General features: G+C 32.3%; 1 protein-coding gene across 7 annotated transcripts in view; it reads left to right on the top strand.

Moving 5' to 3' along the window:
• Positions 1–15,938, top strand: part of Usp16-45 (ubiquitin specific protease 16/45) — a 36,354-nt gene extending 20,416 nt beyond the window's left edge. For 4 of the 7 annotated variants that reach the window (XM_076315697.1, XM_076315695.1, XM_076315696.1 and 1 more), the window contains 7 exons: positions 8,160–8,365; positions 9,013–9,259; positions 9,343–9,669; positions 10,810–11,044; positions 11,945–12,211; positions 14,427–14,608; positions 15,474–15,799. In XM_076315697.1, coding sequence (XP_076171812.1) covers positions 8,160–8,365; positions 9,013–9,259; positions 9,343–9,669; positions 10,810–11,044; positions 11,945–12,211; positions 14,427–14,608; positions 15,474–15,546 — 1,537 coding nt within the window. In that variant the 3' untranslated portion in view covers positions 15,547–15,799. Of the gene's footprint in view, positions 1–8,159; positions 8,366–9,012; positions 9,260–9,342; positions 9,670–10,809; positions 11,045–11,944; positions 12,212–14,426; positions 14,609–15,473 lie in introns of all 7 variants that reach the window. The other 3 variants (XR_012992634.1, XM_076315698.1, XM_076315699.1) reach the window with 3 other exon arrangements.
• Positions 15,939–20,563: the final 4,625 nt, after the last annotated feature.

Here is a 20,563-nt window from a genome sequence, read left to right as displayed (position 1 = left end):
ATAGTTTATGCTAAAAATAATCAAAATAATCAGTATGCATTTAAATGATAATATCATTCAGGTGTTGGAAGAAAGTAAAAAACATTACTTTCAGTTCACGTTTCTTTACCTTTGTCATCTAATAATGTGCCTACAACGTCAAGCGACATTTTGAACATTTGTAATTACTAAAATAAGTCAGTTATTGAAACTTGCGACTCACGAGTCATTAAAAACATATCATATTCTAGTTAATATATTCTAGTTAGACTATGTCTAAATGCGTGTCCCTAACGAATTTTCAAAAGTCAATTTCTTCGTACATGAAGCTTCGTATGAAAAAACCTTGTTCGATATTTTCAACTTAGTTTTTTCATTTCGTAGTATTTTCTAGAAATCTATTTAGAATTTGTTCTACCATTTTATACATACATGTATGTCTTGAATGTTAAATGAAAAAACGTCCCGTTTAAATCTTATTATTATTAAAGAGATTCTGGATAATGCAAATATTCCATAAAGGATACAATAGTTTTGTCTCTACTAGATATTTCTTCTTTAATAGTAATAAGAAACACAGGCATCAACATGTTGCTTGTAGATGTGTTTATACATTCGCGATTGATTGGTAATGCATAATTTAAATTAACTAAAAATCGATTTCCAAAAAGAAATTAGATTTACAGTAATTTTTCTAGATTAAATTTCTCGAGAAATGACAAATAAATGTTTGTAATATTTTACGAGAAGAAACACTAATTATTACTAATATCATTAACATCGTTCTAACATATCTTTAAAACAATGAATTTCCCACTAAATTTATACAATTAGTTTTTTGAAATTCGTAATAAAACCCTTATTCAAAATCGACAAACTGTCCTCTCTTTCCATGGATTTATTTCAAATTTTGTACATTCATATTAGGTCACCCCATAAGTTCGTGCCGTTTCTTTTTCTACTATATAAAGTAATATTTTAATGTTATCTATGAAATTTACTAAAAAATGTAATTGCCCACTCTTTGCACAACTCATTCCCCTTTTTAGGCAACGACACGATCCCATTAGTATATAAAATTTCTTCGGTTTATCGTCGAAATATTTTTGTGAAACATTTTCTAGTGTATTTACATTGTCAAATTTCTTGCCAATTAAATAATATTGTAACAATCGATGATAATGTCCGAAGTTACGATATCTGGAGAATAAGGTGGATGGGATAAAATTTCCCAATCAAATTCATGTAATTTTTTTTCCCACATTTTGTGCAAGACGTGGTCTGGCGTTGTCGTTATGGAAAACCGCATTACCACGATTTATGTTTCGTATGTTTGTCTGCAATTTTTTCTCTTAATGTTTCAAGCTAAACACAAACACAAATCGTCATTAAACGTCTGATTTTGCGGAAGCAGCTCGAAAAACAGAATTCCTTTGTAGAAAGGAATCCCATTATACAGAAGGAAGAACTATGCGAGGTTGTAAACCAGATTTTGTAACTCGTTCTGCTGGATTTTCTCTTGCGGTCCAAGTTCGTTTCCTTTAGTGATTTTCGGACATGATCCATTTTTTATCTCCAGTTACTATGCGTTCCGTTTCGTTACATGCAAGCAACGATATGCAGGTTGCTACGCGATCAAAACGATTACGTTCCATGAGCTGAGACGATATCCGTTCATTTCCATTTTCTTTAAACGTCTATGTACATATGATTTTGACATGTTTAGCATCTGCGACATTTCTCGTACTAAAAAACTCCTCGTTTCGTTCATCGGATTACGAATATTTTCTTCGTCCATTTCGAATGGACGTCCGATTCATGGCTCATCTTCACGATTAAAATTTCCCTTCCGAAATCGAGCAAGTCACATTCTACACGTACGAGACGATAAAACACTTTTCTCATAAAGGACACAAATGTTATTTGCCGCACTTGTTGCCGTATTCCCTTTTCGAAACTCGTACAACGTGAGATGATAAAAATGGATACGCATATCGCTCATTGTCTTAATCGGATTTTTAATATAACAATCTTATAACTTCACGATTTGTAATTTTCGAATATGTTCTACAGATTAAATTAAAGTATAACAGTTTAGTCACCAAAGTCCTTTTATCTCTGCGGGTTTATAAAATGTAACGCAAGCGGTATAAGGGCACCGTGGCACGAACCACGAACTTATGGAACGACTTAATAGATATCGGTATGGTCGCCATCAGTTTTGGCGATTAATTTTCATTGGTTTTCTCTTAAAAATCATTTATGAATACTCTCCGTTTTTCAATATATTTGACCACAAAACTTATATTTTTTAAATTCCTTATAAAACTTATCTTATTTAGGGAAAACTTAAAATACAAGGTCGGTTATTTTAATGAAAACATCTAAATATATTCGTTCATTATGGTCGTACCAAAAAAAAAAAAACAAAAAGAGAAAGTCTTTTAAACAAAAGTACACTATTTTAAGAGGTGTGTGTAGCGATAGAAAAAGTTTTTCTGTAGGTCAAATATGAAATGTTGAGATCATCAATGTTTTTTTTTAATGGAATCGTGTAGTTTTGTCTACATTCTTACAGAAGGTAAAGTGATAAATTGAATCACCTATTACCACATACCGTTTCGCTTATCCCGTCTCAAGATATTTACATCTTATTTACATGTTCCAAAATTACATTTTCGTGTACAAGATGATGGTCTATCACATTGATATGGTAATGAAATCTTGTAATAAATGATTTGTATGCGTTTCCTATTTTCTGCAGCGTAATTGCAGTATACGATGCAGTCATTATTTACCTCATATTCTCTGGTTTCGTAAGTATATTATGGTAAACATTTTTTAATTTCACCCATAGATAGAAATCGAATGGAGTGAGATTCAGAGAACGGGCTGGACACTTCACAGTTCCCATTCGTCCGATGGGGATTTGTGTTGCTCCTGCAATTCCGGAATACTGAGCTTGGCACCCGTCATATTGAAACCGCATATGTCCTCGAATTGAATGGTATATCTTTTAAAAGATCTCGTATAATTTGGCGGATAAATGCAGCATTTGTCCTGTGAGTGTTTCTTGTATAAAGTACTGTCTTACAATTATGTTATATACAATTCCACACTACACGTTAACGGTTCACGGTCTTTGTTTGTATACTTTTCTGATCCATCTTGGGTTTTTAATAGACCAGTAATTTATGTTATGTAAATTTAGTTGTTCGTGGTTCGTGAATGAAGCCTCACCCTTAAAGAGAACTTTACAAACAAGAGCATTATCCAATTTTTATTGATACTGTGCCCAGTCGCCTCCATGCGACTCCTGATTTAAGTTTAGGTGGTAAGTATAAATGATTAAACTACTAGTACTACTTCTCACTTGGGTTGTTACATACCCGTATACGGTTCGTGAGACAACATAGCTACAATGTAGATTGAATTTTCTTCATGCGTTACGACGAGCCTATGTTCATTGGTATTTTTTAATGTCTATATAATTGGTCGGATTAAATTGTTTTATATTGACAGAAAACGTGTAGAATGAGAGATTGCAACAAAATTGCTGCAATTGCTTTGGAATTTCGATTGGAAATACTGAACAAGGAACAACTTCATTTATTGTAATGATACTTTCGGTTATCGAACTCAATGATGCGTATCGCAATAAACATATGTTTGACTACGAATTCGTAAACATGTGACTGTGCCATAACGTTACGAAATACGAACGTAAATATTTTGAGATCAGACGAGAACGCTATATTGCCGTAGTTGGTTAAATTGGTCATTTTCTTCTTTGTAAGAATATGGAAAAAGTATAATTCTATTAAAACAAAACATCAATGATCTTCAAAATTTAAAACCAAAATAATCTTGAGATTACATTCCTCTATCTTTCTATCTTTCTATCATTACATGTGCTCCTTAAACTAGTGTGATTTTCTACCAAGGAACTTTATAATATTACCACAAATAAAGGAAATATTTAGAAGTTCTCATTGAAATATCTCAACCTGTATACTAAACACGATAATACTAACTATTTACACGAAACATTCCAACATGAACAAAAATATAACCATTACCTGAGTACTTTTTCACCATTAAATAATCGGAAATAAAAAAGCAGACATCAGCTCTAAACGTAGCAGAGCTCTTGCCAAACGAAATAGACTTCTCAATACCACACTAACAAGGGACATCACTTAAGTGTAAATCACCGATTTTAATAAAACTTACATACGATATTGTTATTTGAAAAATATTAGACACGCATCGTTTTTTATCTGTTACTATTCATATGTAGGAGGTGAAATCAGCCCTCAAAGTTTGGGGACAAAAATACATTTTTCTCGATATTGCGAAAATTATGAGGCCTAGAAAACAGTTGTTTAAACAAAACTAGTGTACTTTTGAATAATGAATTTAAGTTCCCAAACAGTGTTGGGAACTATCAACTTGTTTAAACAGTATGTTAACAAATGTTCGTTTTTTATACTTTTTTAATACTATTCATTGTTTCGCATCTTTATAAATTTGTCAATATAAACTATTGACTAATATGGAAAATACGTATATTTTGCATCATTCCACCGAAGAATGATTGAAAAAATAGCACGAATTGTTTCAAATCCATGGGCAGTGATTGCATGCGTAACGATTTTATTCTTTTTCTTTGTTTCGGCCAACCTTGAGCTATTCAAATTGGCATTAGATGGAAGTTTTAATCTTTCAATGATAAAAAGAATCATGAGAGGATTTTTAGGTCCTTTTTAAAAGGTACTCTTTTAAAATTGAAGTTATAGTTAAAGTAACATACATTTAACATGACGAATCAAGATAAATTGTCAATATTATAAAAACATTATTTTATAAATATTTTATAAGCTTTATAAATATAGGCTATTTTAGCTTTAAAAATCATGTAATACTAAACATAATTTGTGAAAATCATATTAATCAGATAAATATCCAATAAATGGCATGTGTTTATGAAACACTTCAACAAAAGGAATGAAAATATAAGTTTTGTACAAAATTTTTTTCACAATCATCGCCACGCATATATAAAAGAGCTCGAAAATTATTTAGCCGAACCTATTCTCATCGTGCACTAATTACATGCTTGTGTGACTGGACTTCAGAGAAAAGTAATTTTTAATCTTATATAGTAGACTTGGATTCCACACCTTAACGAACACTTTCGTAATGTCAATGAAAGCTGAGGAGCAGCATTTTCGTTCCTCAAATGCTTGATTTACTTATCGAAAAATGCGGTGTATTTGTTGGGTTGTGGCATGTGTGCCCCGGAATCCAAATTTATGTTCAAGTATAAGCATCTTATTATTTATAACTATCTTTATGGAATTGAGACAAAGACAGTGTCAGTGAAAGTGACCGTGTGACTGAAAGGACGACACCTGAGGACAGGTATCGAATTCAGGACAGCCGAGTATAGGGTGCTAGCGAATGGGTGTATGTATGTGTGAGTGTATACGTGCAAGAAAGAGAGCATGGGGGCAAGTGAAGATACGAGTGAGGACCAACACTAGATACGATTTAATAGATTACGTTGTAAAGTTTTGTCTATTCGGGATAGCGTTGTTGTTGTTGTTGCATAAATATTTCCGACACATCCAGACCGTTAAATAAAAATTCTACACATATATGGTTGAAACTTGAAATACATTATTATCGGTTTGTATTATGATTTTAGCTAATTGCATATACCCTTGGCTAAATTTACTATGCAGATGATGTTTGACATTATTTTTTACTTTTAAAAAATTATACTGCTTCCATGTCCTTTTCCTGATGGCCATTTAGTCTCATATGCAGTATAATATGGAATTTTGATGTAGCTTTTTGTAATAAAGTATGTTTCTGGGACAAGGAATTATATCAATATTGTTTTTGTTTTAAGGATTCTTTGTTGAAGTCGGTTGGAGTTCCAGAACGCTATTTTTAGATTAATCATTTTTATTTCTTTATTAATGCGTTTGCGAGTACTTGTACCATAATTGTTAATTGTTGTGTCTGTTGTCTGAATGGTGCATTTTGTTTTATTACCATTTTTGCTAGCATCTCTGAATTCTTAAGGGATTGTTTCAGAAGTTCTTTAATTTTTGTACTTTCATTTTTATTTGTAGTTTGATTTTGATCGATCGGTAGCGTTATATTGACAGTGGCCTGTGCATAATTTCGCGAGTCTATAAAATTAGTAACTTTGTCACTTGTGTGCATAGTGTGTGTTTATATCTAACTTAGTTTTGGGTGGTTAAGCCAAGATCGGCGTCCCTCTTGCCGTCACGTATCACTCACAAAATTAAAGGAGGGATTGTGAATGGTTTATTGCGACAACTAACTCGATTAATTGGTGTCAGATACCTCGAGTACGCTAGACCCGTATAGTAGCAAGCTGCAGCCCCTGAGGGGTTTATATAGTAGTTTGTATTATAATGATTATAGTCATGACAATAATAATTGTAGTAGTAACGAGTTTTTTTAGAATGTTTATAATAGTAATATTTATGACTGTGTGTAAAATATGAATGATTATATACGATCAGTATGTAAATGTGTTTTTATAAACATTTAACATTATTGTACTAAAAGCAAATTAAGGGGGGTTTGGATTTTTTGTTGTTGTTCATATATTAATATCCTATAAATTCATTCTTCGGTGAGTAAAGGAAAGATTAAAAAATATTAATTTTACTTTTAAGTTTTTATTTATCGTTCAAATCGACCGTCGGATAAAAATTATTTGTGGTTTTCAAGTTTTCGGCTTTTGAAACATCTGACGAAACAATACTTTGAAACAATCATTGTCGTGGTATAATAATTTATAGCGGTGTCACTATCGTCCGATTGTGGCATTTTGTAATATAAGAATATGGCACAATATGTTATTCAAAGTCAATAATCAAATTTTCCAAATTTTATGAAAATAGGATTATTACATTTCTTGCGAAATCTTGACAATCAGTTCTACAAACTTTATTATACTGTTTCGAAGTAATCTAGATATAATTCAAACCTGTTACACTCTATGGATGGACAATTTGATATGCTCTCGAAATTATTTTTCTGAATTTCAAAATGAAATTCATGTTTTTAGATAGTTAAACTTATCAAAGTTGTGAGAAGTAAATTTCGATTCGATATCCCTTTCAGTTTTCGTTTTCAAGAATATTTATTTATCAGAGACACTTGCCTCACAGTTGAAACTTTCATATTTTATCTCTTCTTTTGTGTTGTTGGGGTGGGCCTCATAATTTTCTGTGCCATGGGGAAACGCATTTCAATTAATAGGAGGATAGGCCAACGTGTCGACATTTCACATTTAATAAAATCTGTTTGCCTTTCTGTTTCATTCTTACATTTATTCTCTTACTCTTCCTGATTACACATATATGACGGTGGTTACCAATCGAGAGTAATGAGCCATGTGTGCCGGATTGAGTTTCATTTGTTAAATAATCAAAATTACGATTTCGATATTTTTCATCATATTTGTATGAGACCATCACCGATTATGAGTTTTGTTCTATGAAAATGGGCCCAAATATGCATGACCTTTCGATTATTTTTAATTATAGTTAATACTGCGAAATACTTCAAATACATGCTTTCCTAAATAAACTCGTGTTTGGGTTCTTTTCCATCCTAACGAAACTCTCATTACTGGATGAAATTCAATCACCAAAATGATTAGCTAGTATACTTTGTAAAGACTATTTTCTTGGTGTTATATTACAGTCATCGATACTTTGAACGTTTTATTAAAAGCTTCGTTGAACACCTAGTAGATAGAACCAGTCACGTTCCTACTGCATTTTGTTTCATCGCGCAATTTATTAATGATTTATTATTTACCTACCAGTATGCCGGTTATCTGTATGAGGCAAACACATACGTTACGACTGTGCATTTTAGTGGCTGCTTCGTACGTAACAGTAATCTCGGCAAATAGCCACTAAAATGTTTGTAACTGAAAGCCTAAAAACCATGCATCAAACATGGAGTGTATAGTCGAAAAATCAGTGATAGAGACGTAGTGGGTTTATCTTAATAGTTCTGATCGATCAATATTCTTGAGAACGACAGTAGTTCATATAGTAATAATAATTGAATATTGAAAAATTATTAACTGAATATTTTTATCGAATTTACATTTATTTAAGAAGGAAGAGCAGTGGCTTTGAAGATACTTTCGATATGGTGGGGAACAATATCTCACATACTCTTTCAAAATACCAATTAAAAAAGGAAAAGAAAGCTGCTCGAAAAAATCGAAAAAATAAAAAACAAGAAATTCGTGACTACATAGAATTTACATCTAACAGAAGCAACATTATCAAAGAACACAATGACAGTATTCTTGAATCAGGTAAAGTGCATCGAAATAGTTATGTTTAACACAATTAATCTGACATATTCATTTAAGAATCATCACTTAATCTATAATTTAAAAAATATGTTACCTAAGATATTGATTGCTACAGCCACCATTTTTCTCGGTTTTTAATGTGTAAGTATATTAAAAGACTGAAAGGCGAAAAGTTTTGTTTTTTATAATCAACCTAATAGTTTGTATTAAAGCTTTATATTTACAATCATTTTTGAGAAACAAAAGTGACCTACAATTTTTTTAATGGAATGTTATATATATATATATTTTTGTATTATATGAAAGAGTATGTTAAGGCAGATTTAATTATGTAGTATACTATGGCCTTCAAAGTCTTAGAAGATAATGGGAAATGGCACGTCTTCTCTTTGAAGTCATAGTATACTACATGATTGAATATGCCTTAACATACGCTGTCATATAAAAAAAAAAAAAAAAAAATTATATATATATATATATTATTGTGTTGGTTATAAAAAATAACAAAACTTTTCCTTCTTTCATTGTTTTGAAATACTAAAACACATTTCGAAGGAAAATGTCGGCTAGTAATCACATGAACACACATACGAGTATAATCATAAATGAATGTTAAAGAAAAGAGTAACGATTCTTTTTTTTTATAGAAGAAAGTGACGCAGATGTTGAAGATAACGTAGAAGCAGAAATACTTCTTCCAGAAATCGGTGAATCTGGTTACAGTTCAGAAAAACAGTCAACTTTGGCAAGTCCAGCTTCTCCGTCAACTGATCCAGTAAAAACAGATGATACGATGAATGATACGATATTAAATAATTATATGCAAATCAGTTCAGTAGATAATCTGCCACCAATACAACTCCAAGATTCTTTTAATACAAATTCATTGCACAGGTATACTAAATATAATGGTATAAAGGAATTATTGTTTCTATTAAATAATTTTCATTAATTCAGTCATTAATTCATTTCTCCAGTTCAAATTCAACAGATATACCTACAAAGAACGTATCAAAAATAGAAGTTCTAGATAGACTAGATAGTTCCGAGAGCTCAGAAAATAAAATGGAAATTCTAACTGAATCTCTTCCACCTACTTCTTCAGTAGTAAACTCAAATGTAATTAGTTTGAGTGGACCAAACGCTAAAGACAGTGTGGTTCCGTCGAAAGAAAGTTTTGATAGTTTTATTCCTGCTCTTGAAATTAGTGAAAATTTGGATAAAATTGAAAGCCCGATGTCTAGGCTTACTTTAGTCGAATCTACTACGCACACTGAAGAAGGAGAAGCTACATGGACTCAGCGGTATTGTTGAACAATACTTTATCATAATAATACATGTATAAATCTTTGTTCTTTTGTACTGTCATTGATTATGTGTTATAAACATAAGTTTTAGAATTTTTAGACCACTTGAAACATGTTTCTACGACGTTTCAATTTTTGCGTTCAATTTACTTAACTTTTCTTTACAAAAATCATAGAGGATAATTTATAAGTGCATGCCCATACTTCAAGGGATAAATCTACACACCAAAATAAGTAAAACACCTCTTAGAAACTTATATTCCGTACTTTTCGAGTTATGAGAAAGTAAAGAAAATGTTCGAAATGTCTGCCTCGTGCTACAATACACGCTACTACATATCTTAGTACATATTGTTTTTATTTAATGTTTCTGAACAACCTTCAGGAACTATTACATGATGTGCCTTGAATATTAGACAAAATTTGTTATTTATGCACGATGATACTCCGTCTTATTCTTCTCGTACTGTGAGAACATTTTTATACAATACCACCATAAATCGATGGATAGAGCGAAGTGGACCCATTGCATGGCCGTACCCATTACATTTTTACTTGCGCGACTATTTGAAATCTATTGTGTACACAACGTGAGTGAACAGAAGTAGGTAGATAGAGGTACGAGGTAGATACTTCGAACATTTTCTATAACTCTTCATAATTCGCAAAGTAAGGTACATAAGACATGTTTATATGACGCTTTTTACCTATTATAGTGTGTAGATTCACTCTCTGAAATATGGATATGAATTTATAAATCACCCTGCATTATAAAGGTTGAAAATTCGTACAAATGTTTTTGAAGTCTAATTTTGAGTTGAAATAATGAAATTCTGTTAGTTCCTGTATTGAAAAATACTCGTTCTTTAAAGAACAGATTTTGTTGATAAATGTAAAACATATATGACCAAAATTACATAATGAACAGTGTCGACATTATAAATTAAAATTGAATTTAAAATAAAAGTTACAATGTAATATTTATTGCATATTAATTCTGTTATTTCTTAATTTTTTCGGATTTTATTCAAATACATGCTTCATAAATGTCTTCACATACTATTTATGTACAAAAAATTAATTGCAAGATATGAATTTTTGAATTTACCATGATTGTAATGATTTATTTAAACGTAGGAAAGGAAGAAGAAAAACGATGGAATACTCGAACGAGGTTTATAACGGAATAAATGGTATTTCTTTCGGAATTTCAAAAATGGGACTGGGCAATCTTCAATCATCGCATACTAGGTATGCAACTACGGAAGGGGAGTGTTCAATACAATCCTGCTTAAACCAATTTACAGCTTTGGAGTTAATGAGTGGTAGCAATAAAGTTAGCTGTGAAGCTTGTACTGCCAGAGAAAGAAAGGTATATTGACTTCATGTATGAGTCAGAAGTAAATTATTTCTTTATTCAATATATTGTAAACATACATTTAGTTAGAAAGGTATATTTTTCAATATAAAGAAAAATGAAGACAACGAATATTTAATATCGTAAAGGTTAATGTCAGAAACGTGGACAATTTTTCTTATTATGAGATGAGTAGCAAAAATTAAATTACAAAATACATTTAAGGGGGTATTGCTGCCTAGACTGTCATTTTTTCGGTTCCTTTTATGATTGTTTTTTTTAATAATAAGCTATTTTGTAGCGAGATTTTCTGGGTATGCTTATTCATTTTATAAGTACATACAGTATTTTTTTTTATCCAGAAATATTAAAAATGATTGGAGTTATAGCTTCTTGTTCAATAGCCTTTTTAAAAAAGACGTTCCATTGACTTCCACGTCGAGAAAGTATTTTCCTTAGGAAGGAAATATAGTAGTTATAGCAGAAACTAGGGAGAAGTCAAAATCTTGATAAATAAAAAAATAGCGAAACTTTAAATTTTAAATTTATATTTTTTAACTTTATTTCGTGTTCAGTATGTTAAAATAGTAAAACTTAATATTTTTGGAAATCTTTAATTCCGACGATAAAGGCATGTCTACTGAAGATTCTCTTCAAATATAAAGTTTAAAAAATAACATTTTGAGAAAAACGCATTTAAAGTTTCTCTTCTCAATTTCACACGTATTCGACTTTTTTGAAATTCTAGATCGCAATATCCCCTTAAATTAAATTCTATTGCCTATGTACATATTTAAAGTGTTTCGTTTTTAATTAAATAATTTTGTTGGTTTTTGTATTAAAACATTCAAATATTACATAATAATGAAAATAATCGCGTAAGAAGAGTGGAAAATCATTTTCCTATTGTTTTAGGTGAAAGAGAACTGTAAGATGATATGCACATCAAGCACAAAGCAGTATCTTATTTCACGTGTGCCTGCAGTTTTGATTCTTCACTTGAAACGGTTTCAAGCACAAAGAGTTGATTTTCGGAAAGTAGCGAGGCATGTATCATTTCCGATGCTGCTTGATCTAGCGCCTATTTGTAAGAACCATAAAAAAGGGAGAATATATGCACTGTATGGTGTTGTTGAACACAGTGGAACTATTCATGGTGGACATTATGTTGCTTACGTGAAGGTAATTAAATATTTTAAACTACTTTAAAATATTATAAATTTATTTTATTTGATGGAAGCTATGATAAATATTTAATTGACTGGACAGATAATTTCTTACTGTTTCATTTCTTGTTGTACATATAATTATTTTATACAAGTATTTGTTCCTTTATTGTGTAGTATAACAAATTGTACAAACTATTAACCTTAACCAACGTGTACTTAGAAATTAGAGTGTAAACTCTAAAATCTATGATGTACATTGCGTGAAAGCAATGTTTTTCTACTTCACCATATTGGTTGTAAACCCCAAATTGGGTACATTGATACGTATAAAACAAGTGGTACAAATAAGGTGGTGATTCTACAAAATACTGAATTGAAAATGTAAAATGCAATTTTTTTATACGATACTTTGTTTCAGAGAAAAATTGTTTATCGAATACGTGTGTACTTAATCAAGATTCTACTCAACCGATTTCGCTATATGCTATTTTCACTGTCGAGTGTTTAGAAAACATTTTTGTATTTTATTACGTTTATCGGATGAAACTCTTAATATTTGTCATTGTGACAATATAACTGCCTACAGCAATGGAGAGTATAGGACATGATTCTTGCGTAGAAAGCATGCGGCCCAGAGAGCCGACTATTCTCTCCAACCGCGTGACCAGGGATCGGAAATGCCCTTCAAACCTCCAGTAGCTGTCGAGGATTGGCCCTAGATACTTTATCTGGGATCTCATCTTCGCAACGGTCTCACTCAACCGGATCAGGTGGGGAGGAGGCGACTTTCCACGAGGTGCATGGATCACCAGCACCTTGGTTTTATGGAGAGTCACCTCCAAACCTATCTTTCTGATCCGGTCAATGACCGGATGACACGGCAGGCACCGTTCTCAGCCCGCTGAATAGCCCTCCTCCAATCCTTCCCAACGGTCAATACCAACATGTTCCCCGCGTAACACGTTAGGTTGACGCCGTCAGGGAAGTCCGCAGGCCGCAGAACGGTGTTGTACCCCGTGTTCTATAGTAAAGGCCCCAGTCCAAACTCCGGATACCGTACCGGCTCGGATACTCGATCCACCTGTCGCGGAGATAGTTCTCGATTACTGTCCAAGACTCGATGTTGATCGAGTCCCCGTCTGATTACCCCCTTCCCCCGTGTGGGGCATTAAATGCATTGGCCTATGCCCAACGATACCGTCAGTGCCACCCCACCTTGGAAGACGGTCGAGGTCGAGAGGGAACGGACGTGACGAATAGCGTCGATCGAAACCGAACTGGCACTTGGCCAGATCGGGCCCAACCCACGACAGGTGCTCGACGATACCGGCCGCCAGTATCTTTTCAAACAACTTGTCCGCACCGTCGAGGAGACAGATCGGCTGGTAGGCGGATGGAGAGTGCGCGAATCAGCCTTCCTTCCGGAGGGGGACCATTCGCACCACCTTTCAGATGGGGAGGGGAATCGCTTGGTCTCCAGGCAGCGGTTAAACAGCTGTTGGAAGCTGTCACCAAGGACGTCCTGGGCCAAAATCCAAACCCGGCCGGGCACGTCGTCAGGACGATTTTCGCCCCGAGCCTTCAGATGGTCGGGACCAGCTCCTCGACCGTGACTCTCAGCTCGACGGATCAGGTGGTCAAGTCCATCGAGGGACGTGGCTCGTCCTCATCCACTATAGGGAAGAGCGAGTTAACCACGTCCCTCAGGAGCTGGGAGTTGAAACCCTCGGTGATCGGGGACGCTTATGGGCGGAATTTGTTCAACATCCCCTTTTATGAGCACCTTCATGGATCTTGCTTGAGGATCTCGAAGAGCTCCTTTTAGCAGTGGCCCTTGGCCCATTTGACGGCGACCTGTAGAGCCCGGCGAGTTGCGCGGTAGAACTTGTGCAAGTCTGTCACTTTTGCCTGTGCACCGTCGTCGCCAAGCCAGCTTCCTGCTGCGACCAGGTTACCGCAAGAGCAGCTACTATCAGGACGTCCTTGACAAAGCGCCGATTTGCGCGGTGGAGTGCCACTCTTAAATGGGAGGTGCCACGATGTATTTGCGGCGGTATCGTCGCATCATTTTGTATATGTTACATAACGAATTTTTCTCCACTTGTACAAGTTTTTAATTTTTTGCTGTATTAAATGTTTGTCTACTGTTTATGATATAATATCCATTAGGTAAAATATTTTATGTTTGAAAATTTTAATATTTTGTGAAATCATGAATTTCATTTCAGTCACGTCTGCCATTAGCATCAGATGATCTTCGATGGTCATTTTTGCCATCAAAAGATGTCGGTGTTAGGAAAGGAAGCTCATCTTCCACAAGTTCAGATTCTGAAACCGAAGAGGCAAAAGCAGATCTCTCATCTACAGTGGAACCTCCACCTGGCAAGTGGTACCATGTTTCGGATTCTAGGTATATAGTTTTTCCTCTTTTTTATGGATATAGTGGTACAGTTACCATTATCAGCTTAATTATTTCCAAAATTATATTAGTTAAAGGGAAATCTGCGAAATGAAAGTCGTATGGTGAAGAATGAAATGAAAGTTACATTGATTCATTGATACTAATCTTATTATGTTTATTTTGATTTGTAAATTTATTAAGATTTCCTTCAGGTGTTATATTTCAGATATATCAATTTCAAATACCATTCCTCTTTAATAAGTAGTTTTTTCGTAAGGGTTTATTCTTTCATGCCCTTAATTAACCTTGTATTACTGCATTTCCATAAATATATCCTTTACTCTTACATCGTACGATTAGAAACTGACTTATGAGCACATATGGCTAAGTTAGAATTCCTACAGATATTTCTAAAGAATTATCCGATTATAGCTTACAAATCTGCAGAAACCAGTAACATCAAAATTTTTACGTTCTATCCCGATTTACTTCCACATTTGTAAGGATGTATAAAGCATCAATACCTATAATGTATCGAAAATTGTTTATAAATATCCATCATTGTTTAACATATCCATCACTTAATTACTGCAAATGAAATTGTGATGTGTACATAACAAAAAATTGTGAAAATGTACCCAATTTTTCCTACCACAAGGTTTATGTAGCTCTTTAATGCAACTTTATATGCAAATAACTGTCATATAGGGCTAGTGTTCTTATGTATTATCTGTCGTTACAATTTGAGTTTGATCCTGTTTACGATGTATTCACCTCAATCGTGAGCGCAATTTTAATTATCTTATAACTTTGTACTAATTTTATCACATATTTTATATGTATATTTTATGCTTAATTAAGTTTTATTTTATAGAGTAACTGAAGTCGACGAAACAACTGTACTGCAAAGCCAAGCTTATCTTCTCTTTTATGAAAGAATTCTCTGAATTTTATCTACTAACAGCCGTTGGAATAAATTATGGAAGATAATAATTTTCGGACAAAGGAAAGGATCTCAGAATATTACAGAACATCCATTGCCTAGACTAATTAACAACATGAAGAATAATTTCTGAGGCAGTACTTTTAATATAAAATGTAATTGTCAAATATATAGCTTATTATTGTATCAATTGAAAACTTACAAAACTCATTTTTCGTTATATTTAATTGCAGCATTAAATCATTGATTAAATATTATTATTCACTATTTTTTAAATATTATTTAAGATTTTATTATACTTATTCAGATACTTTGACATTTACGTTTTGCCAGTTGTAAAAGCTTCATATTACCAAATTATAAAACATGTTAAATAAAATTAAAAGTCTTTGAATAAAATTGAAAGAAACGTTTTCATATTAAATATTCAGAACATACATAATATGTTCAGATTAAAAACGTTGGTAAATAATATTTAATGTAATTTTAATTATTCACTGTAGTTGAAAATTACTATTTTCAAGTTTTTCTGAATAAAAATTTCAACCTTTGTACTCTTCGGTGAGTGTGGACACTGGCGCCTCTCCAGGGGAGTTCATATTCCGCACCACTCTCAGCCTTTCGGAAAACCCTTCTCCGGATTCTAATTTTTTTTATCGAAGAGTACCTTGAATATATGCGGCCAGTGCGGCTTGTACATGTTGTGCACAACAGTATAGTTCGCGCATTTTACTACAAAGATTTGGATACGTTGCTTGCACGTCTTCTTACGTAAATTAGTAAAAAAGGCACTCGAGCGCCCGTATTCGGGCCTCCGCAATGTGATCCGACGCATCTCCGATTGTGTTTTCTAAATTAATGTAAATGGAAAATTTGCAGTATCTCCGTCGAGCTTCTTAAGCCAGCATATCGATTAATGTTCAGCAATAATATAAATAATAATAATAATAAGCATGTATATAACGATAATTGTAATAAATTGAGCATCGACAATCCCGCATTATACAACCAACTCCCAGCGCTGAAGACATATTCTCGGAAAAAGGTAACAATATGTTCGTATTAATAATTATCATATCGTTCCTCGTTTTGCGTGGCGCTAGAGGAAGTAGTTTGTGGAGATCCTATTATCTCTCTTACTCCATATAGACTGGGGAGAGCGGCCATCTTGAATCGTGTTATCCGTGTGCGATGCGGTTAGACTTTCTCGTTTACCAACAGTTGTAGGCTATAGTCATTTTTAGAGGTTAGGTGAAATATACAGCTATCACCATATAACGTCTCAATTTATTTCATCGTACTATCCATGCCACTGGAGAAAAGTGGGTACTTTCAATGAAAACTTATGAATATTAATGCATGGTGTTTGCATCCCCATAAATATAGTGTTTACTTCGACATCTAACGACGAAAATAGAAACTATTTCTCTACAAACTTGGACGAATATTCACAGATTGCGCCACTTGTAATATTTATATTCCTGTAGATCAGAAGAAAATACTCTAGAATTTAGTCAATTAAAATGTGAAATACGACCAACTTTTAAACACGGCGGGATGTTTAAATCATGATGTGGAGCAGCATGGCGTCAGATGGAGCAAGGAATATTGTTATTTTATGGTTGCTTTATAACGTTCCCAAATTATTGAAAACACCGCCACAATTGCTCGATCTTAATCCGATTGAATATTTATAGACAAAATTAAAAGTCTAATTAAAAAATTATAATATACAAAATAAAGAAAACACGAAGATAAAAGTGGCAGAAGTATGGAACAATATTTCGATTTCAATAACAAAACAATTAATAGAATCGATGTCCCAGGAAAGGCAACAAAATATTAACATGACATAATCAACAACAATATAATTTTGTTTGAAATAATTATTTATTTGTACGCTCAATTTTGTGTAATAGAAACAAGTGTATTATTTAGTTTTATTAATATATAGTATTATAAATATATGTATTTTTACATTTCACTATGTACAGCAGTTGTAAGTTTAAAAAAATGTCATCTTATTTTGTATTAATAAAGATTAATTTTTATATTTTTAATTTAAATTTTACGTTCATCTTGTTTTACTTTTTCCTATACATACACCGATTGTGATAGATGATCGAACACTTATGCGATCGACTGTAAATTATTTTGAGCTCGTAGATTTAAAATACCGGTTTCCCTTTCGCAAAAATTAGTATCAATAATATTGAAAATATTACATTTAATAAATACTCAGGCAGAAAGGTAGTACGTTAATTTAACATATAAATTTAAAAAAGTGTTAAAATTCGAAAATTCACCGTGTGAAAATTAATTGAAGTTAACACTAGGTGTTTGCCTATATTGCACAATTAATAATTTCCAAAATTTTAAAATTCTTTAAAATACGTACAGATACCTCTGACGATTACGTAGTATTTAAGTTTTAGTAAAATTTAAAATGTTACTTCCGAAAATGCCCAATTACGTGTGCAATGACCCTTAAATGTAATAAGAAATATAAGAATATTGATTAGTTTTATGATCTTACGTAGCTTTATGATCTTCGTAAACGATATGAATTTATCAATATTTCATGTATTTGAAAAAAAATTATGACAGAATTAGCGAAAATGAATCCATCTGAGAAATTGCAGCAATTGCAATATTTATGAAACGTAATATTGCAATTGGAATTTAAATAGAGATGCTGTCCTTTCGCAAAGTTATTGTAGCAGCGTGAGATACAGATTATTATACTCCTACAAGCCATCGGTTGCATCTGAAATTCCATTCATAGAGTAATCAGGTCGCGTTTGCTTGTCACGCTAGAGGACCCTTCTATTATTGCATCGCAATGTAGTGTGCTTTACAAAATGAATGCCGGCATGATATATACAACTATAAATTGCTTGACACCGGTCTTGAACATGAAAAGGTTAAAATTTGAGTTAAAGTGGATAGGGTCGTAATTGAAATGAATGGCCCGAACGATGAATAGGAAGTTTACACGTTCTGTTTTTTTTTTTTTTTTTATCGGAAATGAAATGTATTTATAAATCTTGCATAAGACTGTGATACACATATACTATGATATACGTGAATTTTTGTACGTTATAAGCTGTTTTCTCGATAACTATTAGGGATGACGACAAAAATTGTGTATTAGTTTTTTACAGCTTATTAGACCCTTTTACGTAACATGTCGAGTGACATTGTTAGAGATCAACATAGTATCCACCTTTTCTTTTTATTATTAGTATAAAATTACATGCAAGTTTTTATATTTTTGAATAATTCTTTTAAAAACGATTAACATTCTACAAAAGTGACATAACATCAGTTCTAAAACGATTCTATAACGTTTATATATCGGTTATAATACATGTATCGATTAGGTATTAATAATAAATTAATAATGCTTAATTGTTTATTAATTCATTTATTAATTTTGGACATAGTTACCACTTGTCATTGCCTATAATTTTCTTACACTTTAAATGTATAATTAATATTTAATCAATAAAATCTGAATTTGTTAAAAATTAAAGACTAAGAATCTAAACAAAATAAATGTATATACGGATATACTGAAATTGTTGCAAAATAATTTCAAATTGTACAATTCATTTTGGGACTGACATTGCACATTTTTTGCAGTCCATTATATTAATAACTTTAAGAATTTCTACTAATTATTGTATACTACAATTACTTTAATACTTAATTTAAAGTATTGTTAACTAATGCTGACACTGACAATCCTATTGTCACTTTCTATGAAATATAATTTCTTTTTTAATCGAAGTACTATATTCGCCACTCTCTTAAGAATATAACTGAACGTCAAGGGTTGGTTACACTGGTTCATTATTCCAAAGGGTTACTAATTTGTCACATGTTTCTTATCGCCGAGTTTCTCTTCCTATCTCGGTTCTGTGTTTAGTCGACGCAAAAGGAACCGAATTAAAACATACAATAAAATGATAGGACATAAGATCGATATATACATATATTATGAATCCGAAATAGAACTGTTATAGAACTCGAACGGAAACCGATATACGTCAAAACCTTTATTTCCCATAATTGTTATAAGACCATTTCGGTTCTTCATGACCGTTTTAGTCAGAAACGATGTTTAAAAATTTGAAACGTTTATTTCCAGAACCGTTGCATTCAACCCCTGTTTCAAATTATTATATATTGGTTCTGTCTAAAACAATTATGAGAACCGCAAAAAAAAAAAAACTGTTATGAGTACAACAGTTTTCATCCATATTGGTTTCGGTTTCAGTTTCGGTTTTTCAGAACCGATATTATATTATATTATTTCTGTAACTGTTATTTTTCGGTTCTGTTCGGTTCTACATAATATTAGTAACTACGTACATACATACATATATTCTTATAACAGTTTCATCTCGGTTTTTATTGATTCTCTTGTTGATTTTGCGAAAATGTTAATGTGCTTAAAACAATTATATTGTTTTAAATAAGATATTAAATATTTAAAGAATTTACTTTTAAAATTTTATTTCTACTCATTTTTTATATTATAAAATAATATCCCGAAACCATTTTCGGTAATTCTTCTTGCACGAGACAGATGATAATTGAACAGTTTTTAAAGAATTAAACTTCTCCAAGATAAGACCCTGGGAATGATCTCAAAATGTATTTTTTGTAAAGGAAAAGCTTTGTCAGCTACGATAACAAATGGTATCTTTATATTGATACCAGGTAGAGCTTTTTCTTGTGCAATATTTAGTCTTGAGTTAGGTATGACTTTGCCTAATTTTGAATTTGCAAAAATACCTCATTATTATTTTTGTCATAGACTCAAATTCTCGAATATCTACCGCTATGAATTTGTGATTTACATCGATTATTGTTAATAGATCTGGGCATTATTCAAATAAATTATTTGAAAAAAAATCGTTAAAATAATATATTTCATTTGGTCATTCCTTATTTGAAATAAATACGTTGTTCTTTTATTTGAATATCAAATGTTTCATTTTATTTTTTATTTC

The sequence above is a fragment of the Ptiloglossa arizonensis genome, chromosome 7 (assembly GCF_051014685.1).
Source record: "Ptiloglossa arizonensis isolate GNS036 chromosome 7, iyPtiAriz1_principal, whole genome shotgun sequence".
NCBI classification, from domain to species: domain Eukaryota; kingdom Metazoa; phylum Arthropoda; class Insecta; order Hymenoptera; family Colletidae; genus Ptiloglossa; species Ptiloglossa arizonensis.
Note: the sequence above shows the minus strand (reverse complement) of the source record. Positions and strands in the feature narration are given on the sequence as shown.